The 20,365-nt window shown below is 35.8% G+C and overlaps 1 protein-coding gene and 1 non-coding gene across 2 annotated transcripts in view; both read left to right on the forward strand.

Moving 5' to 3' along the window:
- DHFR (dihydrofolate reductase) overlaps window positions 1–18,278 on the forward strand; it is a 31,985-nt gene extending 13,707 nt beyond the window's left edge. Inside the window, exons 4-6 of the mRNA XM_044662980.1 lie at window positions 6,241–6,367; window positions 13,015–13,130; window positions 18,063–18,278. Coding sequence (XP_044518915.1) covers window positions 6,241–6,367; window positions 13,015–13,130; window positions 18,063–18,141 — 322 coding nt within the window. The 3' untranslated portion in view covers window positions 18,142–18,278. The remainder of the gene's footprint in view (window positions 1–6,240; window positions 6,368–13,014; window positions 13,131–18,062) is intronic.
- Window positions 2,142–2,279, forward strand: LOC123232785. Its single transcript, XR_006505291.1, has one exon. It is a non-coding gene; the product is annotated as a small nucleolar RNA SNORA68 (small nucleolar RNA).
- Window positions 18,279–20,365: the final 2,087 nt, after the last annotated feature.

Raw genomic sequence — 20,365 nt, forward strand, 5'->3', positions numbered from 1 at the left:
CTTTTAATAAATGAATATTGGATGAATCCCTGTATCTAAAGCATCTTTTTCTAATGGAGCCAACTGGAAATATGCATTTGCTAGAGCATTAGTCAAGTTGTGGGGAAGAGGAGGGCTCCCAAGATAAAATTCTGGCCTTCACAAAAAGAAATCTTTGTTTTCCTTTTTATTATGTGTAACATTGCTTATTAATGAGTTCAATAATAATTCAATAATGTAATTAATGAGCAAGCATTTATTAAGCACCTTCTGTGTGCTAGGCATAAGGGATATAAATATGAAACAATTCATGATAGTTGGTCCTGACCTTTTATTCTTCCATATTTTGTGATCTTACTAAGAAAATTTTTTAGTTTCCCTTAAGGTGAAATAGGCTTGAGGGAGTTTTTCAGAAAATCGAAGGTAAAATGTTCTTTCTTCTTAAATATCCAAATAACAGTGGGGAAAGTTTTTGTTATTTAAACTATCTTTTTTAATTACAGCTTAATAAATGCAGGTGCATCCTACAATTAGCAAACTTTTCTGATGCCCTTTTTTCCCCCTTGTTGCTAGAATATTTATCTGATTTATTCTTTTTATCTTGGTAAATCTCAAATCAGTAAGCAGAATCAGCTTTTCTGGGAATTCTTTAATAAAACATCGCCAGATACTAGAGGTTACTTATAGTTAAAATGAGCCAAAACAAACCATTAAGGTATTTTTCTGGGGGTTGTGCAATTTCAGGTCAGCAATTCTAAAGTGATAGGACAATTTATTCTTTATGTGCCCCCAGTGGTGCACATAATTGGTTTTAGATACTTTTTGTTTATTTATAGTAATGGTTCTTATTTGTCTCTTTATTAAAAATTTAAAAGGCGTGTAGATTGTTATTTTATTTTATTTTAAAGCTTTGTTAGTGAGTTAAGGAATTGGTCTGGTGCCAAATAATTTGAATAATTATTAACTAAGAGTTATTTCAAGTTGTTCTAAGAGGTCCCTTATTTACTCTTGAAATAAAATGGGGAAAGAAAAATAAATCACCCTTGAAATGGATTGGAAGGGTAGAAATTTACATATATAAATCAATATTTTTTGTTTGTGAGCGTCCTGTATGCTGCAGACATCTAACTTATTTCCCTCTTATTTTCCTCCTATCACCCTTCCTTTCCCCCACTCACTAGAAAAATAATAAGCCAGGAGAAATATAAAATAAAATAGCTAACCCTAACATGAATAGACTGATTAGTTTGGGTAGCCGTATTTTAAAAAGAAAAAAAAATTGGAGCCATACCAGAAGCACATTTCTAGAGCTTTCTGGTTTTATAACCCGGCAAATAATAATGCAAATTTGATTCTGTATCAACCTGGTAGAATGAAAAACAGAACTGGATTTGGAGTTAGAGGACTTAGGCTCAAATCCACACTTTGCCATATCACCTGTCTATGACTTCAAACAAGGCATTTAACTTCCTGGTTTCAATTTCTTCATGGGGGGGGGGGGGGATGAATGAAGTTGACTTCTAAGGGCCTTTCTCCAGATCTGTTGTACTTTCATAAGCACTTCCCTTCAAAGATTTTTTTAAAGCTTTGAAGTTAAAAGATAAAATTGTTCTAATATTACATGACATTGAAACTTTTCAAAAAATTAGTTTGTAGTATAATTAGACGCAAGGAAGATTTTTTTTTCTTTTATTCATTCTTTTCTCATTGTCTCCCTAATATGGCCAATAATTATTCTGGGCTTTTTATCTTTTCTCCCTAAACCATCAGTTCCTGTTCACAACCAGGCCCCACTTTATCAGATGGTGCTTTTCCTTATATGTGCCGCCCTATGGAGAAAAGCAAGACTGTGTCTTATGACTGCCTTTAATCTTTAGCTCAGCATATGCCTGTCCACACAATTGACATCTTAATCTTTCTTCCAGTCTCAGTAAAACCGAGGATTTTCATCTCAAAAATAGAGAGCCAGGCTCAGTGACAGGAGGTCCTGAGTTCCAGTCTAGCCTCAGATACTTCCTAGCTGTGTGACCTTGAGTAAGTCACTTAACCCCATTGCCTAGCCCTTATTGCTTTTCTACCTTAGAATCAATACATGGTATTGATCCTAAGACAGAAAGTAAAGGTCTTTTTAAAAAAAAAAATTTTTTTTTAATCATCCCTTCCTTGCACCCAAACCCCAAAAGATCTTTGTTTTTCCTTAACAATGATTTTTTTAGGGGGTGCAAACAGCAAAAGGGCCTTGTCGCCTTTCTGGAGCTGATAAAAGTGCCCCAGAAAGTGAAGTCATGGGTTCTACATTCCCAAGAGGCCATGATGCTCTGCAGCAGACCCAGGAGTTGTCAGGCTCAGGCCCTGTACAATGACGGTCTTAATCGGGCTTGTTAAAAATTTGGTTTCTTATCCACCTCCACAGTCAGAGCTAGTAAGATCCTTCCTGAAGACGGAGAAGTGGGGGCCTCCCACCACGGTGGCTGAGCCCACTCCATCCAGGTCATGAAAGTAGAAGGAATTCTTGCCAGCAAGTGCTGCCAGCTTGCAGCTAAGCAATCTCCTGACTCCAGAGTCAAAGTCTCAACCCCACAAAATATTGTATCATCTTTACAAACCATTTGTTACTTCCAAAGGACCCAACAAGTTCTTCTAAAAGCAGAGGAGGCACAGGCTTTATTTGATCTGTTTAAATAAATTTCTCAGATGGAGATCTAAAGAATCCTTCCATCTCAACTCTGGACCCCATCTCCAGAAATTCAAACCTGTGATTACTCTTATTATTCAGTATATTTACTGTAACAGTGATTAAATTCAGTAATCTTTTCTCAATTCTATCATTTATTTATTTGGAGTTTGAACTTCTTGACCAATAACTCTTCATTGAACTGTCTTCATTTCTAGGAAACTACAATTTCCTCTCCCTCCTATTACTAACTATACTTTTTTACTTCTTGAATGTATCTTCTTTATTGAATTTCTCTACCTATGGATGTGCACACAAAGACAGTATCAATTATCCTAGCTATGTTCTTCCATACCAGTCTTTATTGAGCTCTTTAATTCCCATGGAATATTGACAAAACATTGCTGTTTAGATGTGCCTCTATCATCTTAAACTCAGGATATACAAAACTGAACTATAATCCCTCTCACACACCCCTACCTATAAAAGTCTTTCCTCTCACATCTTTCATGGGTACCCTTATTCTTACAGCTTTCTGGAACTTAAAAATTTGGGGAAATATCTGACCTTATCCACTGCATCCATCCAGTCTGGTTTTAATTTGAACCGTTCCCTCAGCCATTATTGTGGAATACACCTATACTGCCTGCTATTGGGGAAACTGAGACTTTAATCCTTTGTATTTGGGGGTTCTGAATACTAAGTCAGTTGGGTGTCTGTATTAGTCTAGCACCAATTTGGTGAGCCTAGTGATGAAAAAAGGGAAGTACCCGTCTAAGAAAGGGTGAACCAGCCCAGGTTCCATTTTAGAAAAATCAGATCAAAGTTCCCACGGTAGTGAGCAAGATAGGAAGGCCCAGACTCAAAAAAATAAATAAATAAAAATAAGAAAGGAAGGGAGACATTTTTCCTAATTCACCCTTTATTTTCCATCCCTACTTCAACCATTCTAGCCCAGAACCCTTTTCACCTCATGCCTTAATTTAACTGAATAGCCTCTTAAAGGGTCTTTGCTTTCAGTCTCTTCTCTTCATAAACTCCAAATTTAACTCTTGTAACTGTCCAATTTCCTAACCTCTTCTTTCCCTAATTCCTATTTATCTGTATTCTCATGCTTTCTCACTCTTGCCTTTCTTTGTGCCATTGTCTCCTGAGTGTGCCCTAACCCCCATAAAATCTGCCCTATTCTTTAAAGCTCATTTTAAATACTGCCTTCATAGTGTTACAGGATTTTTGAGTTGTAAGAGGCCTTATTCTTGTCAAACTAGTTATTTTACCAGTGAGGAAGACTTAGAGAGGTCATGTGACTTCTTTGAGGGTGCTTGTCTAATAAGTAAAAGCCAGAGATTTAAGCTCTGGTTCTATGACTCCTTAGATCCAGTTATTTTCCTAATACCATCTATAAAACATCTTGTTGGCAGACTATTTTGTATCTCCCACGGCATCCAGGTATCAGACATTCAATACATAATATCATAAATTTAGACCCAAAAGTCATTAAGACTAAATCTTTTGTTATACAGATGGGGAAACTAAGGCATCGAAAGATTAAGTGGTTTCCATAGGGTCACACAAGTAGTTAGGTGGAAGTTAAATCCTGGTGTTTTGTCTCTCAGTCCAATGCCTTATCCACTATACTGGAGGTTCTTGAGCTTTTTTAGGGTCTTAGATCCATTAGGAATCTAGAGATTCCAATGGACCACTTCTCAGAATAATATTTAAGTGCATAAAACACACAGGATTAAAAAAGAAACCAATCATTGAAATATACATACCAAAATATAAACAAAATGCACAAGTCCCACATTAAAAACCTCTTTACTGTATCATTAGGCTAGGTTGCCAATTACAAATTTGCCTTGTCCTGCCTCTCCACCCATACTTTTGACTACTTTGTTTCCTTGTATAGATTCTTTTTTAAACCCTTACTTTCTGCCTTAGAATCAATACTAAGTATCGAAGAACAATAGAACCTAGCCAGTGGGGGTTAAGTGACTTGCTCAGGGTCTTATAGCTAGGAAGTATCTGGGGTCAGATTTGAACCCCAGGACCTCCCATCTTCAGGCCTGGCTTTCTATCCACCAAGCCACCTAGCTGCCCCTAATTCTTTACCTAATTCCCCTACCTGATTATTCCCAAAGAATTTATCAACATGTTAGTTGAAAGAATGAATTTACCCAAGTATGCATGTATGTAAGTATTAAAATAGATAGGAGCCTAGATCTGATTGTCAAGTCTTTAGAGTAGAAGGAAATTATGGACACTATTTGCAGATATCACACAACTTTGGATTCTTGGCTGCTTTGTTTTCCCCAACCCACAAGAGCCACTATTTTCCCATTCAACCCCCAAAAGCTCATTCATTGCATCAACTCTTGATCTAAGTAGGCGTTCAAATATTTTTAAGTGAATCATTTAATCCTACAGATAATGAGATCATATTTTGCTTGGTGTCCTCCCAGTGTTGAGGAGAGAAAGTTGGGTGGGACCCCCTCTGCCAAGTTTGTGGACAGTTCCTGGAGCCAGGAATATCTAAGTTCAGTTATGCTCTCAGACACTTAAATAGAAGTGTGGCTCTGGGCAAATCACTTCACCACTGTATGCCTCAGTTTCTTTAGCTGCAAAATGGGGATGATAATAGTCTCCCAGTTATCAAAAGGGTCAAATGAAATATTTGCGAAGTATTTATCCCAGTGCTTAATACACCATAGGCACTTAATAAATGGCTATTCCCCTTTGCCTTCCCTTATGGGAAGACATGGGAAAGAGTTATCCCACAATGGGCAGTCATGAATGGGTTTGGGATCTTCATCAGTGGAAGGAAATTGGTGAGATCAAATCAACTGAAGTGTTAAAGAGATGATTAGAAAACTAGAGCTACTTCTGTCAACAAAGTTTTAACTGATTTGAGTTTCTCTACCCTTACTGCTCTAAAGGTCCAACTACCAAAGAAATAAGCAGAGTGAGAAATCAGTGTGTGTAGAGGCAAACAGCAATCAGCTCTTAAATAATTCCATTACTTCTTGTGCTAATATCTTTTCTCTTATACAGCAAAGAAAATGAGATTGGATATGCAAATACCAGGCCAAGAAATTAACACTTAAGTTCTACTTTGTTTTGTTTCTAATAACCTATGAACAAAGACCAATGATTTATCCTAGCTGCCTTTGAGTTCCTCATTATATAAAAAGGAATCCATGACAGTGTCAGAGACCACTTTTAATTGCAATTGGTTATTTGCTCATTGAATTGAATTTTTTTGGCTAAAAAAAGGAGAGGGAAACAAATGGGTAAAGAAATGCAATTCAGGGAATTTAAGCTTAAATCATCATTCTTCTTTCTTACTAAAGACCCATATTGATGTTACTTTGATTTAATATGATTTATGTTTGTAAAAGTGAAGGTTTGACCATGTCAGTAAACTCCTGTGGTTCCCTAGTACCTCCAGGATTTAAATACAGAAGCCTCTTTTTAGCTTTTAAAAGCCCACATTGTAGGTACCTAATTAATGCAAGTTGATTAACTGATTCTTTAAATTGTTTAGTATAAATCTTGTGGTGGTTCCTTTTTTTTCTTCTTCAACCTAGGGAACCTCCTCATGGAGCTCATTATCTGGCCAGCAGTCTGGATGATGCATTAAACCTTCTCGAACTTCCAGAACTAGCAGATAAGGTAGACATGGTTTGGATAGTTGGAGGCAGCTCTGTTTATCAGGTATGGTTATAATTTCATAGTACATCTAAACATGAGGATAATTTGCTTCACTTTGTGTATGTTTGGAATAATCTTGTCCTAAAAAACCCAGAAATCAAAGAAATTAATGGAATTTAAGGAAAACAACCACTGAATTAATAAAAATAAGTTGGGACAGTGTGAAGGGGACACAATAGATAAGAAAGACATTTGCTACTTGATTTTTTTCTAAAATAAAGGGGAAAACCAGGTTTCCAGGATAAAAATGGAAGAATAGATTTCAAAGCAAATGAAAAAGAAATAAAAGATATTATTAGAAACTACTCTGCATGACTATCTGTTAATAAATCCAACAGCTTAAATAAAGTAGATGAAAAAACAAAATAGCCAGATTAACAAGAAATAAAAGAAATTTTGGAAAAAAGTAATTGAACAAGCCATAAGTGAAATTATAGAGGAAAAAATTCCTGGAAATAGTTGGATTCACAAGCAAATTCTATCAAATGTTCTATAAACAGTCAATTCCTATATTATACAAGCAAAGATAGGATCTTGTCAAATTCCTTCTATAAAACATATGGTCTTGAAACCTAAACCAAGGGGAATCAAAACACAGAAAGCTACAGACCAATATCATCAATGAATATTGATGCAAACATTGTAAATAAAATATCAGCAAAGGGACAACAGCAATGTCACAAAGATTATATTATGACCAGATTGGATTTATAGCAGGAATACGGGACTGGTTCAACGTCAGGAAAATTATGAACACAATTGACCACATTAGTAACAAGAATAACAAAAATCATTTGATTCTATTAAAAGACACAGAAAAGGCTTTTAACAAAATAGAAGACCCATTTCTGATGGGCTTTTTGTTTTTAAGAATGAGGAACAAGAGCTTTTAAACATTTTTTAATCTCCTCTAAGTACAAAATACTGACAGTTTGTGTCCTTTAGTTTCCCTTTCCATATCTGAATGAAAAGTAAGTATGATGAAAACTAAAACCCATTTCTAAACCAGAAATTCCTCCACTGTCCTTAATCTCAACCACTGTTGCAATTTGGGGGCTTTCTTTTGAAAAGTAATAACTTTCTCTCTTAGCTTGTTTTAAAACGTTTTCTTTCAAATGAATCACTCTTTGCACTAGAACCAGACTATATGTTTAAATAGTGTTGTGTAGTTTTATGGAAATGTTTTAATCAGAATAATTCTTTATTCTCTTTTTCTCATGTTATCAATTTTTTTAATGTTCCAATTTAAAAGCAATCCTAAACTTCTCCCTAAGGAATCAAGCTTGTCTTGACTTTTATCCTCCATTCTCTGATCCAACCAACATAGGCTGTGCAATTTCTTCCTCACACACACAGAAAAAAATAAAATACATATATCTTACTAATAAATGGTTAGCTTTCATAATTTGATTAACATGTGACTGATCATAAATAATCTGTTTTTCTAAAAGTAGACAGCTTGACCCAAACTGATCACATTATCGTCATTTTATTGTGATAGAAAAGGATTTCTCAAGTAGTCATAATCCAGATGATGTTGTTCTTAGTCATTAGTACTTTTGTTTCATTTCAAAAGATTTTTAGTAGAAATTTTCTTTTATAAACCAGAGACATTAACTTATTTTTCTTCAAATTTGATTTAAAAGAGTATTATTTTTAAATATATAAACACTAGTAAATGTCTACTTTCTCCCTCACTTTCTTAAATTTGGATAATCAGCAAAATAATAAAATAATTCCTCATTTGTAGCATTTCCAAAATGCTCATTTTTACCTGAGGATAAGGACTACTTTAGGTGGCACAGAGGCTACAGTACTAGGTAGAAAGATTCTTCTTCCTAATTTCAAATCCAGTCTTTACTTATCTGTGTGACCTTGGTAGGACATTTAATCCTGTTTGTGTAAAATGAGGTGAAGAAGGAAATGGCAAACCTTTCCCATATCTTTGCCAAGTAAACTCCAAAAGCAGTCACAAAAAGTCAGGTGCAACTGAAACAACTGAACAAAGGCAAGTTTAATTTACCTTTGTGGCTCAGTGGAAAGAGCTCTCATCCTGGAGTCAAGAATCCCTGAGTTCAAATATGATCTCAGATATTTACTAGCTGTGGTCCCTGGCCCAATAGCAGACTATAGAAATGCTAGCTGTAGTTATTAAGCCCAGTGATAAAACAGGAGTGGTACAACCGTGGCTGTATTGGAGCCAGCTCATGAAAACTGTTATATTTTCAGTGTAAGCATTTACATCTCAGAAATTGGCAAGCTTTGCAAATGAAGGTTTGTTTTAATTGTTTTTTGGGCTGCCTAGATTTAAGAAAGGGATAAAGAAGATGTTTGTAGACTAAACCTCAATATTTGTTGTGCATCCTTTTTTTTTCCCCCTGAGAGCTAGTTAAAGATCTACCTGCACAGATCTGGTTGTGCCCTGCCTTTGAGTTAGGTATCTGCCAACCATCTCAGGTGTTGATTTCATGTGATTCTATACAAGTAATTAATACAGAGCTTAAAAACTAAGCAAGGGAAAATTTTCTAATCTACCAAAAGCATTGTATTCTGTTCTACTAGGCTGGTAAATAACTAGAAATGACTTTCTAAAAATCTTTCTATGGTCCTGTCCAAATCCCTCAACCTTTTTTAAGGTACAAGGTTCAAGAAGATAGGCTCAATTATGGCCTCTGAAAATTAAAAAATAAGATTTGCAAGACTTTAATTTGACTTTCTAACCAGGCGTTAAAAGTAGACTCAGAAGATAACAGGAACTTAAACAGTGTTTATACATGAGTTGCTTTAAGACACCTTCCTCCCTCACCCACTTTGGAATTATTTTTAAGAACTATGATCTTTGCACCACCACTGCACGTCCCCCCTTTCCCCTTCCCCCCTTGCATTTTCAGAGATCAGAAACTGAAATTGTTTCTCTAGAAACTCATTTTCTCAGCATTGGATTAATGGTCCACAAATAATTTTCCATTGGACCTTCAGCAAAATCATTAACAAAGGCCATGTGGCACAATGTAGTCATAAGCAGTATGAGGCAGGTCAGCCCCCTTCAGAAACACATTGTTTACAGATATAACAGAAATGTAGAACCATCAGTCAAATTTGAGTAAATGTACCAGTCAACTATTTTTAAAGGTTTTTCACCCTTAAAAAAAAAAAAAAAAAAAAAAAAAAAAAAAACTTGATACCTCCATACACCATATTCATTCTTTAGACTAGTTGCCTAATGAACATATTGAATTATTGAAATAATGAATTATCAAGGGAAACCTCCTTAACTGGTTCTTTAAAAAATTGTAAGAGAATATTTCCTTACATCCAATTATAGACTAGAGGTAGAAAGAATTGCTTTTTTAAGTCTGTCTACTGCTCTATTAATGGCTGATTCACTTTCATGGGTTTAAGTATCACCCCTCAGTAAAACAATGTATGGAAAATTCTTTCCAGACCTTAAAGTTTTATATAAATTTATAATATAATAATAGCCAAAGCTATTATATTGACATATAATATTGTATTAAGTATATATGTATTAGATATATAACACTATATAGTAACTCATATTTAGATCAGTCTTTAAAGTTTACAAGCAACTTGATTAAGTGCTATTATTATCCTCATTTTTAGGTAGGAAAACTGAAGCTCAGAAAAATTAAAGAACTTGCCCAGAATCATAGCCATTAAGGGTTTGAGGTAGAATTTGAACTCAGGTCTTCCCGACTCCCAAATCTAGTGCTTTAACCACTTTGCTAGCTATTAACGATTAGAAGGATTCATTAAATCTTTGTCTCCAATCCACATTTCTCCATTATTCTCCAAATGCCTCTCTGTAGGGCATTTTTACTTGTGTATTTTATTATCTCATCACTCAGTCATAAATCGATTTCTCTCCCTCTGTGTACTCAACTTCCTAACTATTCCTTCCAGATTAGTAGTACTTCGATTTTTTTCAGTCTTATAATCTAGAAACCATTACTTGTCCCTCTCGTATACATCTATACTGTCACCGAATTTTAGTGTTTGTTTCTTCTTTTGAAATTTTCTCCAAATTTGACCATTTTCTTCTGTTCCTATTGCCACTGCCACTTTTCAGTTGTAATAACTTCCTAAGTAATGTCCTATCCCCTGGGGTGTTAAGGGAGGACTAGCACCTTTGGCATAAGAGTTTGCTGAGCCCTTTTCAGGGCTGCTTACCTTCTTTGATGCCCACCTGCTCCCCAGCTCTCACCTCTGACTCCAAGAAAGCTGTAGCATACCTGGTGGATGTACCCCAGTAAAACCATCTCAGCAGCTGAGCTAAGTCAGGTTGAAGATAACCAAAAGCTGTTAAACCCACCAGTGAATTAAGGGATGTCTGCCCCAAGCATGTGAATTCTTCCCCCAGCAGAAAGGACAGATAAAAACAATTTGTCCAACAACCATGAAGGCAGCAGAAGCAGGCACTGTAAAGCTAAATTAAGAGCTTGGTCAGACATGGAAGATGCCAGTCGTCCTGACTTTTATCTTGCCACTGGAATTCTGTGACTAGCAAGGAGAGTGAGTGACAACTTTTTGTAATTCTGCTTTACTTAAATCTAATTCACATGAAAGTCAAGACATCACCTAACAAACAACTCTCCATTTTCCTTTGAACATTATACCTCAAGTAATCTTTTAACATAAACCCACATTTATATCCTCTTTAACCTCTCTGTGGGACCAGTGGTGGGAAAGAATGCTGAATTTGGAGTCAGAACTTAGATTCAAATCTTGTTGTTTTGCTGTTAGGGCCACAATCAAGTCATTTAAGCTCTATGGATCTCTCTTTTCTTAACTTTAGAATGGAAAATTAGTGTAGCTGACTAGCAGCTACAAAATATTCTTTCATGGGTGTCCCACCTGAAAGGGAAGCTGAGGACTGAGGGGAAATGGGTGGAAGGGTTTAAAGATTAAAACAGAGGGAACATAAAGCAAAGCCAAAGAAATACAAGGACACAGGATTTCACAGCAAGGCATTCAGCCTGTGGATGTTCCTTTGATGGAATGAGAGAGGGAACCACAGATGAATACAGTTTCTATTGAAGTTTCAAGGAATGGGGGGTGGGATATAGTTAATTAGATGAGTTTTGAGATCCCTTCTAACTATAAATCTGTGGTCCTATAATCATAGCCCAGTTAGTTCAGAAAATTATCTTTCCGGTATTCTTATCTTCTTTGTTCATCTCATTTTAATTGTGAGCTAGAAAATTAATCTGTTGTGACTAATAAGCTTAAGAATAGTGCTGGTATAGAGCTATGTCAAGGAAAAAGAAAGCTATAAGTGTGGAGAAGAAATTAGGCATGCTAAAGAAGGTGGGGGGGGGGGTGCCATCAACATTTTAAAACCTGCAAATACCCAGAAATACCTACCATTCAAAATCTCTACAAAGGTGACCACCTATATACATACTCATTTTCTTTGAATTAAACAACTTGTATTTTCCTATAATAAACAGCATTCAGAATTTATTTTTAAAATCCTTGGTTTTTCCTTTCTTTTATTTGTTTAATTGATAGTTTTGCAGCTGATTCATAATAGTCCATTGTAATAGTAAACAGATTAAAACAGGCCTTTGTGGGCTTTGAATTGAACTCACATTTATACTGTAGTTTCTATGAGAAAATGTGTTCAAAGCTCTGACCAAGTAACTCCTAGAACATGTTACCTGAAGACAATGTCTTCAGTTAAACAAGCAGCTAATATCCTACTAGCACTGTGCTATATACTGGATAGAAACAAACAAAAAAAAATATTCTTTGCCATTTTTATACATTTTGCTTAGCACAGTATCTTTGGTGCAATAGGCTTGGTAAATGCTTGTCAAATGAACTGAAATTTCTACAAGAATGGTATTTGTGCCACATTATTCAGCAAGAAGCCACATTCAAAAAAGTATGAAATGTCTAGTTTAAATGCCTGGAAGGATCGGAACATTTTAGAATTGTTCCTTAAGCATAAAAATTAAAAACTCTTTGAAATGCAATTATAGAACTTTGCTGTTCTTTCAATATAGCAACATTTAACTTAAAGATAGATTATTGAACATGGAGACGGGAAGACCTGAGTTCAGACCCCACCTTAGATATTCCACACAAATCACAACAGATATTGGTGACCTCCATTTATTCATTTGTAAAATGAGTACAATAATAGTATTCACCTCTGAGGGCTATTAAATGAGAATAAAATAATATTCATAAAGTACTTCATATGCCCTTAACAGGTATATAAATGCTATAAGCAGAGGCAGAAAAAGCATGTGAATCTTTGTTAACTTGATTTCTTCCTCTACCACACATAGAAGTGTTTACCGAAGCATTGTGCTGGCCAAAAGATTAGTTAGCTGTTGGCTTCCTACTGTCATCATTAATACCACTTTAGCCACAACCATTGCTAGCATAGCACCAACCTAAAAAACACAAGTTACAATGTATGAGGCCATAATTAAGATGTTTAAATGGGACAGTCTATAGCTTACAAACATGAGTCATATTAAACTCCTCTGCTCACCTCCAAAAGACTATATTCTTCTTTGGTGTCTTTAGTTAGATACCGCCAAATTATTCCTGGTCCCACCTCTTCAGGTTGTATTTGTCAGTTAATCCATTTCATTCCCTTTGTATTCTTTTCAAAGGAAGCAATGAAGAAACCTGGCCATCAGCGCCTGTTTATAACAAGAGTTTTGCAAGAATTTGAGTGTGACACATTTTTCCCAGAAATTGATCTACAGAAATATAAACTTCTCCAAAAGTAAGTAGTGTACTTAAATCAACTGAAGTGTTTCCTTGAGTTTTACCCCTAAGGAATAACTGAAAACTTTGTTTTATTTGAATTGGTTTTTCTTTGATTTGGCTTTGAAGTAAATTTATAAGATGCAAATATTAACATTTTGTAGTTTTATTCTGTTCAAGTCAACAAATATTTATTTAGCATTTAATATGTGTAGGTCACTAAGAAGCTCATTAAAAACATAAACAATTTCTGATAAGTTTAAGCTCTTAAATAATTGATCCTAATGTAACTCAGATAAATAATGATTCTATTATGTTTTCAAGCTATTAAGAACAAATTACATGAAATTGTATCCTTTATTCTATATGGTCTTAACAGTTTTCTAATATATATGTGATATATATTATTCTAAGGTATGTTATTTGTTTATATTTAATATGTTAGGTTTCTCATAAATCCTCAAGGGACCTCCATTTCAGTTTATTAAACCACAAAATACTAATTGTATACAAGGCACTGTCCTTGGTGCTGAGCTAAGTAGAAATTATACAGAACTTGTTTTCAGGCTGCTTATAATGTAATATGAGGAAATGGTTTTAAAAGTTACAAAGGATAGATGTGGGAAAGGTGTTGCGAAAAATTTTAGATGATCATCTGAATATTTTGGGGATTTAGAGAATAGTCAGGAAGGGCTTCATCAAATAAGTGGTAACCCAAGTTTGAACTTGAAAGAAGAGAAGGCCTTCAGTAGACAGAGATTGGATGTGGGTGGTGATTTCAATCATTTCCAGGAATGTGCTCTGTAGGAAGGTGGAGCTGAAGGATTTTGAGCAAAGGAGTGATAGGATGTGTTAGAAAGGATGGATTAGAAAAAGCCTTTGTCTTTCTATATTTTACTGATTTTAGACTGACTGTTAACAAAGAAGTGAAACATTTAACTTTCTCTCAATGGACCTTTTATTGTTTTATTGTTTTATTGTTTCTATTTTTAGGGGGAAAATATCCCCTTTTTTAAAACCTTAGGAAGCAATACATTTAAATAAAAAATGCTACAGTTACTACATATTGTGTAAATAGAATTAGCTCTAGCCCATTCATAGTCAAACTCTACTCACCCTAGGCATAGAGATGATGTCATCCCCACCTCCCTTAGTGGGGAGGGGAGATGGGTTACCCACACATGACAATAAGTAACAATACAAGAGCAAGGGACTGCCCTTTGGGCAATCCAAATCAGTGTAGAAGCTGCCATTTGTCCACTTGAATTAGAAGTGGACCCACAGGAAGTGACACTATCTCTTCAAGTATGTTGGTTACTTCCTGGGGAAGGAAGTTCCCGCTTTGAACTTGGTGCTGAAGGATCTCTGAGGAGACCTCAGGCAGCTTCCACTCTGAATTGTCACGTGGGTAAGTTAGGCTGACTTCCTTGGGCCTACCTAGGCCGTTTCCAAACTCTACCTTTAAGTAGGCTCTAGCCTTTCTGATTGCTAGGTCTTGTGGCTTGTAGCCTCATTTATTTAGCCTTTTAACCTTCTTTCTCCGTCCAGGCCTCTGCAGGCCTGGACTAGCCTCTTCCTCTCTCTAACTACCTTAAACCCAGTCCTGGCTTGGGTCTAATTTAATTACGGAATCAATCTGAATTGTTGATTCCTGGCGGCCACGCTTTAAGTATATATCTATAAATACCTAAAATCTCCCTCTTACAATATACTTTGGGACATATTTTTTACAATTTCCTTCAGTCTAAAATATATTCTCTTAATTATACATTCAGTAGTGGTAAATGTTCAAACTTTGAAGGATAAATTTGATTTTTAGAAATAACCAAAGTTATTTGCAACCAAACGTAAATGACCATTTTTGTTTTTTGTTGGTTTTTGGTTTTTTTTTTTTTAAGTAGTAGATTGAGAACCAGGCCTAGAGAACCAGGCCTAGAGATGAGAGATCGATCCTAGGTTCAAATCTGGCCTCAGATCCTCAGATACTTCCTCGCTATGTGACTCTGGGCAAGTCATTAGGCAAGCCCCATTGCCTAACCCTTACCATTCTTCTGCCTTGGAACCAATATACAATATTGATTCTAATTCAGACGGTAAAGGTTTTTTAAATAAACAAAAAATAAAGTAGTGGATTGAGACTGATTTCTAGTTTCTTTGGCTGTGAAGGTCATTCCAAAAAATAAAGCTCCAAAAATGTTTTTACCAGTGGCGACATTGTCAGAATAAGTGTATGGGCTCCCAAGGTGGTTTGTTTTAAAAGGGACAACATGTCCCTTAAGTTCTACTGTGTTTGTATTCTGCAAAAAGTCAGCATTATTATCTTCTTAGTTATAGAATATTAGAGTTGAAATGGACCTTAGAACTTTGGATCCCCACAGATATCAAAGTATTCTTACCCTCAGAAGGGAGCTTCTGGCCATCTGTGTCTTGATTTTTTTTTTTTTCCCCTTTTCAAAAATCTCTCCTAATAGGGGCTTTCTCACAGTTTCTAGTTTAAAAATTCCTCCGTACTTTATCCTTTAATTTCTTTTGTCATTAGGCTGGGGCAATTTTGGTTCAAGTAGCATCCATCTCTTTATCTTCCCCCCCCCCCAAATCCTTACTTTCTGTCTTTTCATGGGTATTACTGATACTGGCTATTGGTTCCAAGGTAGAAGAGCAATAAGGGCTGGGCAGGTAGGGTTAAGTGACTTTCCTAGGATCATACAACTAAGAAGTATCTAGTCAGATTTGAACTCAAGACTTCCAACTCCAGACCTGGCATTGTATCCAGTGGGCCATCTAACTGCCCCACAGCCATCTCTTCTTGAGACACTCCACCTATATGTCTTGCATTTTCCTTGTAGAAAAAGCAATTACTTCAGTCATGATAAAAATCAGGTTCTCAGCCTAGCTCTTGGTAGACATTATTCTTTTAATCTATTGCTATCTAAAAAGGAGAGGCATTTAGGGTTACAGTTAGGCCAGTATTTGTTGAGTGTGGTAATTTTAATTATTGATAAAGCAGATGGGATTATGATTCATTTCAACACTTAACTGCCTACTATGTGCTAGGCACTGATGATTCAGAGATGAATAAGACAGTCCCTAAGGGGCAGCTGGGTAGCTCAGTGGATTGAGAACCAGATCTAGAGATCGGAGATCCTAGGTTCAAATCTGGTCTCAGACACTTCCCAGATGTGTGATCCTGGGCAAGTCACTTAACCCCCATTGCCTAGCCCTTACTGCTCTTCTTCCTTGGAACCAATACACAATATTGATTCCAAGACAGAAGGTAAGGGTTTAAAAAAAATTTTTTTAATCATGTATCATTTTTTCCCTTGTCTTAAAAAATATAGTTTTCACACACACACACTCTTGAAAATTTCATAAGGATATAAGTGAAGTTTTGGATGACTCATTCCAAAGAAATTAAAGCTGAAAAACTGTCATGGCAAAACATTTCTAAAGCACAAGAGGGGGGAAAAACCAGAATTCCTCCCCATATCTACTGTTCAAAGAAAATTTAAAACAGATGACACCCCTGATAACTGTATTTCTAATGGTACAGATCAGAGCAGCCAAAATGAACATAAATAAGTTAACTTAGCTTATTTTCCAATGTATAAAAGTTTCAAAAGCCTAATATCCTTTTCTCAGGTAGAACTGTTGCATCATGTCTTTTGCTCTGTTTAATTGTAAAATGGTGTGCTCAATTAGTCCACACATTATTAAGGTATCATCAAAGAGTAGTGAGATGTCACAGGCTGCAAGTTGGACAGTTGCTGTGTACCCTACACTGTGCTACATTGTGGAGGAGTACAAAGAGGCCTAAAGACCCCACTCTTTTGTCATAAGAGACAAAATAGGTATAGATGAGACAATTAGGAAACAGCCAGGTGCTGAATTGAATTGTGCCTGGTACAATAAACATAACCAACTTTTAAATTACAGTAATTTGGGGATAAAAAGAAAAGGACAAAACCAATGGTACAGTGATTGCTAGGCATATTGACAAAAAGCCAATTAGGGGGCAGTCCCCTTCGGCATGAGACCGCATTCAAAACAAATTCATTCGACACCCCCCCCAGTTCAATCAATTGTACCCCAAAGTTCACTGTGGATCTTCTTGATGCAGTGTAGAGTCTCTGCAGGCATCTTCATGGTGCCTTCTCCAGACAGTTCATTTTCTGGATTTGAAGAGATAGTTTCTTATCCTGAAATTACTCTCAAAAGAATTTAAACTTTACATTATAAATTACAATACATACATTCCCCCCTGTGGAGAATAATAACACTCACCATGAACTAGGATGACCTCATGGAAAGATGGAGATAACAGAGCTCAAGAATAAGAACCCAGATAAGGATTAGAAGACAGGAGAGATCTTCAAAGGAAAAGTAATTCTCTTTTTTTTTTTTTCTTTTTTTTTTTTTTAACCCTTACCTTCTGTCTTAGAATCCATATTATATGTTGGTTCCAAGGCAGTAGAGTGGTAAGAGCTAGGCAATGGGGGTCAAGTGACACAGTTAGGAAGTGTCTGAGACCAGATTTTAACCCAAGACCTCCCATTTCTAGATCAGGCTCTATCCACTGAGTCACCCAGCTACCCCAAAGGAAAAGTGATTCTGAGAAGAAAGTTCCAATCAGTTATAATTGTTTGCTATTAAATGAGACCAAAGTGTACTACAGAACAAAATCTAAACATCCATCCGACCCTGAATTTGTTCTTTGACAATAATGCCAAAGGAAGTATTTCAAGACCTGCCCTCTATGATATAAAATTCAGAATAAACAAAAAATACTTGACCAGAAAGACAAATTTCAACTTTTTTTATTTTGTTTTTATGTCATGTCATTGTATTTTACCAAAATAATTCATTTTAACAGACATTCTTTGTTAGAGTTGTTAATGATTATATTTTCTTCTGGGTCACTTATTTAGTAATAACATAAATCTTTGTTTTTCAGTTATCCAGGTGTTAATACTGATGTCCAAGAAGAAAAAGGCATTCAGTATAAATTTGAAGTATATGAAAAACATGATTAATATGAAAGGTTTGAAGACTGTTATTTCCAACCAATTTTTCCACCAAAAATGAAGTGTCTATCATGTTAGTATAAAAACTATTATTATAGATATTGTTTATTCTTTTTAATTTTTCAGTCAATAAAATTTTATTAAGTACCGACTACTGCCTGGCATTGTACTAAGCTCTGGGGATATAAAAAGAAGCCAAAGACAGTCCTTGCCCTCAAGAAATTCACAGTGTAATAGGGAAGACAATGTGCATGCAAATGTGTAAAATAAATACATGTATATGCATTTTTTTTTAAGCTGTACACAGGCAAAATAGAAAATAATTAACAGAGAAAAGGCCCTGGAATTAAGAGGGGTTGAGGAAGGCTTCCTGTAGAAGGTAAGATTTTTAACTGACTTAAAGGGAACAGGAAAGTCAGAAGTTAGAGTGGAAGGAGAACATTCCAGGCCTAAAGCTAAGAATTGGAGAATCTTGTTCATGGCCAATGTCTCAGTTGAAGAGTACAAGTCAGGGACTAAGGTATAAGAAGACTGGAAAATTAGGAAGGTGCCAGATTGTACCCAACAATATTGTACCCCAAAAAAAAAGTTTTTCCATAACTTTTTTTCAAATCATTATCAATTTTTTATCTTTTATTTTTTCATTATATGCTTAGTAATCCCCAACAAAAACCATTTAAATAAACAATGCATTTAAAAAAAAAAAGATGTGCAAAGCTACAAACTTCATATATGTATATTAATATAAACATCCTTTGCTTTTGAGTTCCCTTTGGATTTGTTTAACTTGGACACTTTTTTCTCTTGATTTTGTGGCTTTTTTTAATGTAGTCATAGTTCATATTCTTAATCTCTTTATCTCTTCATATATTTTCCTTATTTTCTTTATATTTCCAATATTTGTCATTTCTAATAACATAATACAGTCCATTACATTCAAATATCACAAGCTATTCAGCCATTTCTCCCAATCATTGCAGTTGTATTATTTCCAGTTATTTTGTCATTACAAACATCTCTTTTAAAAGAGCAATTCCTTTTACTTAGAGATGTGACTGGTCATTTCAGAGAAAGATAGTGATTTTTATTTTCTTTGATTGATGGGGGTTTTAAACCTTTACCTTCTGTCTCAGAATCAGTACCAAGAATTAACTCCAAGACAGAGCAGTGAGGACTAGGCAAGGGGGGTTAAGTGACTTTCTCAGGGTCACAAAGCTAGGATATGTCTGAGGCCAGATTTGAATCTAGGACCCTCTTGTTTCCGGGCTTGGCTTTCAAGCCAGGGAGCCACCTGACTTTTCCTTATCTCTCTAAACCATTTTTCCTCATCTGCAAAAAAGAAAGGACTAGAACCTCCCCAGCTATATCTAGCTTGAAGAAGGGACACTGTTGGGGGCAGTTGGGTAGCTCAGTGGATTGAGAGCCAGACTTAGAGGCAGAAGGTCCTGGGTTCAAATCTGGCCCGTAACCCAGGGCAAATCACTTAATCCCCATTACCTAGCCCTTAGCACTCTTCTACCTTAGAACCAATACACAGTATTAATTTTAAGACAGGCGGTAAAAAGTTTTAAAAAGGACACTTATATAGTACCTTCAGTTATAGTAAGTCAGTAACATTTAAGTGCCTAGTATTTGTCAAGCACCTATCCTAGGTACTGAGGATACAAAAAGAGTCAAAAGATAATCCCTGCCCTATAATAACAAAGGTAAACTAAGGCAAGTTTTCTGGGTGAGATAGATAATAGCTGGATGGATCCCTATCTACTTCAGCAAAGCCAGGGACATAAGCTTGATCAATAGGTGAGGTCAATGACAAAGATCCCAGGGAGAACCAACAAGTTTATCTTCCTGACAGTAAGTCATTTGGACCTCTTCTGGCAAAAGTAAAGCAATCCCTATTAGTAATAAGGAGGTGGGTTAAGAAGGGCCATACCATTGTTGGGTTTGTACCCCCAAAGAAATCATAGGTAAACAGACTTGTACGAAAATATTTATAGCCGTGCTTTTTGTGGTGGCAAAAAACTGGAAAATGAGGGTATGTCCTTCAATTGGGGAATGGCTGAACAAACTGTGGTATATGCTGGTGATGGAATACTATTGTGCTAAAAGGAATAACAAACTGGAGGAGTTCCATGTGAACTGGAAAGACCTCCAGGAACTGATGCAGAGTGAAAGGAGCAGAGCCAGAAGAACACTGTACACAGAGGCTGATATACATTGTGGTAAAATGGAA

Source organism: Gracilinanus agilis, chromosome 1, assembly GCF_016433145.1.
Source record: "Gracilinanus agilis isolate LMUSP501 chromosome 1, AgileGrace, whole genome shotgun sequence".
In the NCBI taxonomy this organism is placed as follows: domain Eukaryota; kingdom Metazoa; phylum Chordata; class Mammalia; order Didelphimorphia; family Didelphidae; genus Gracilinanus; species Gracilinanus agilis.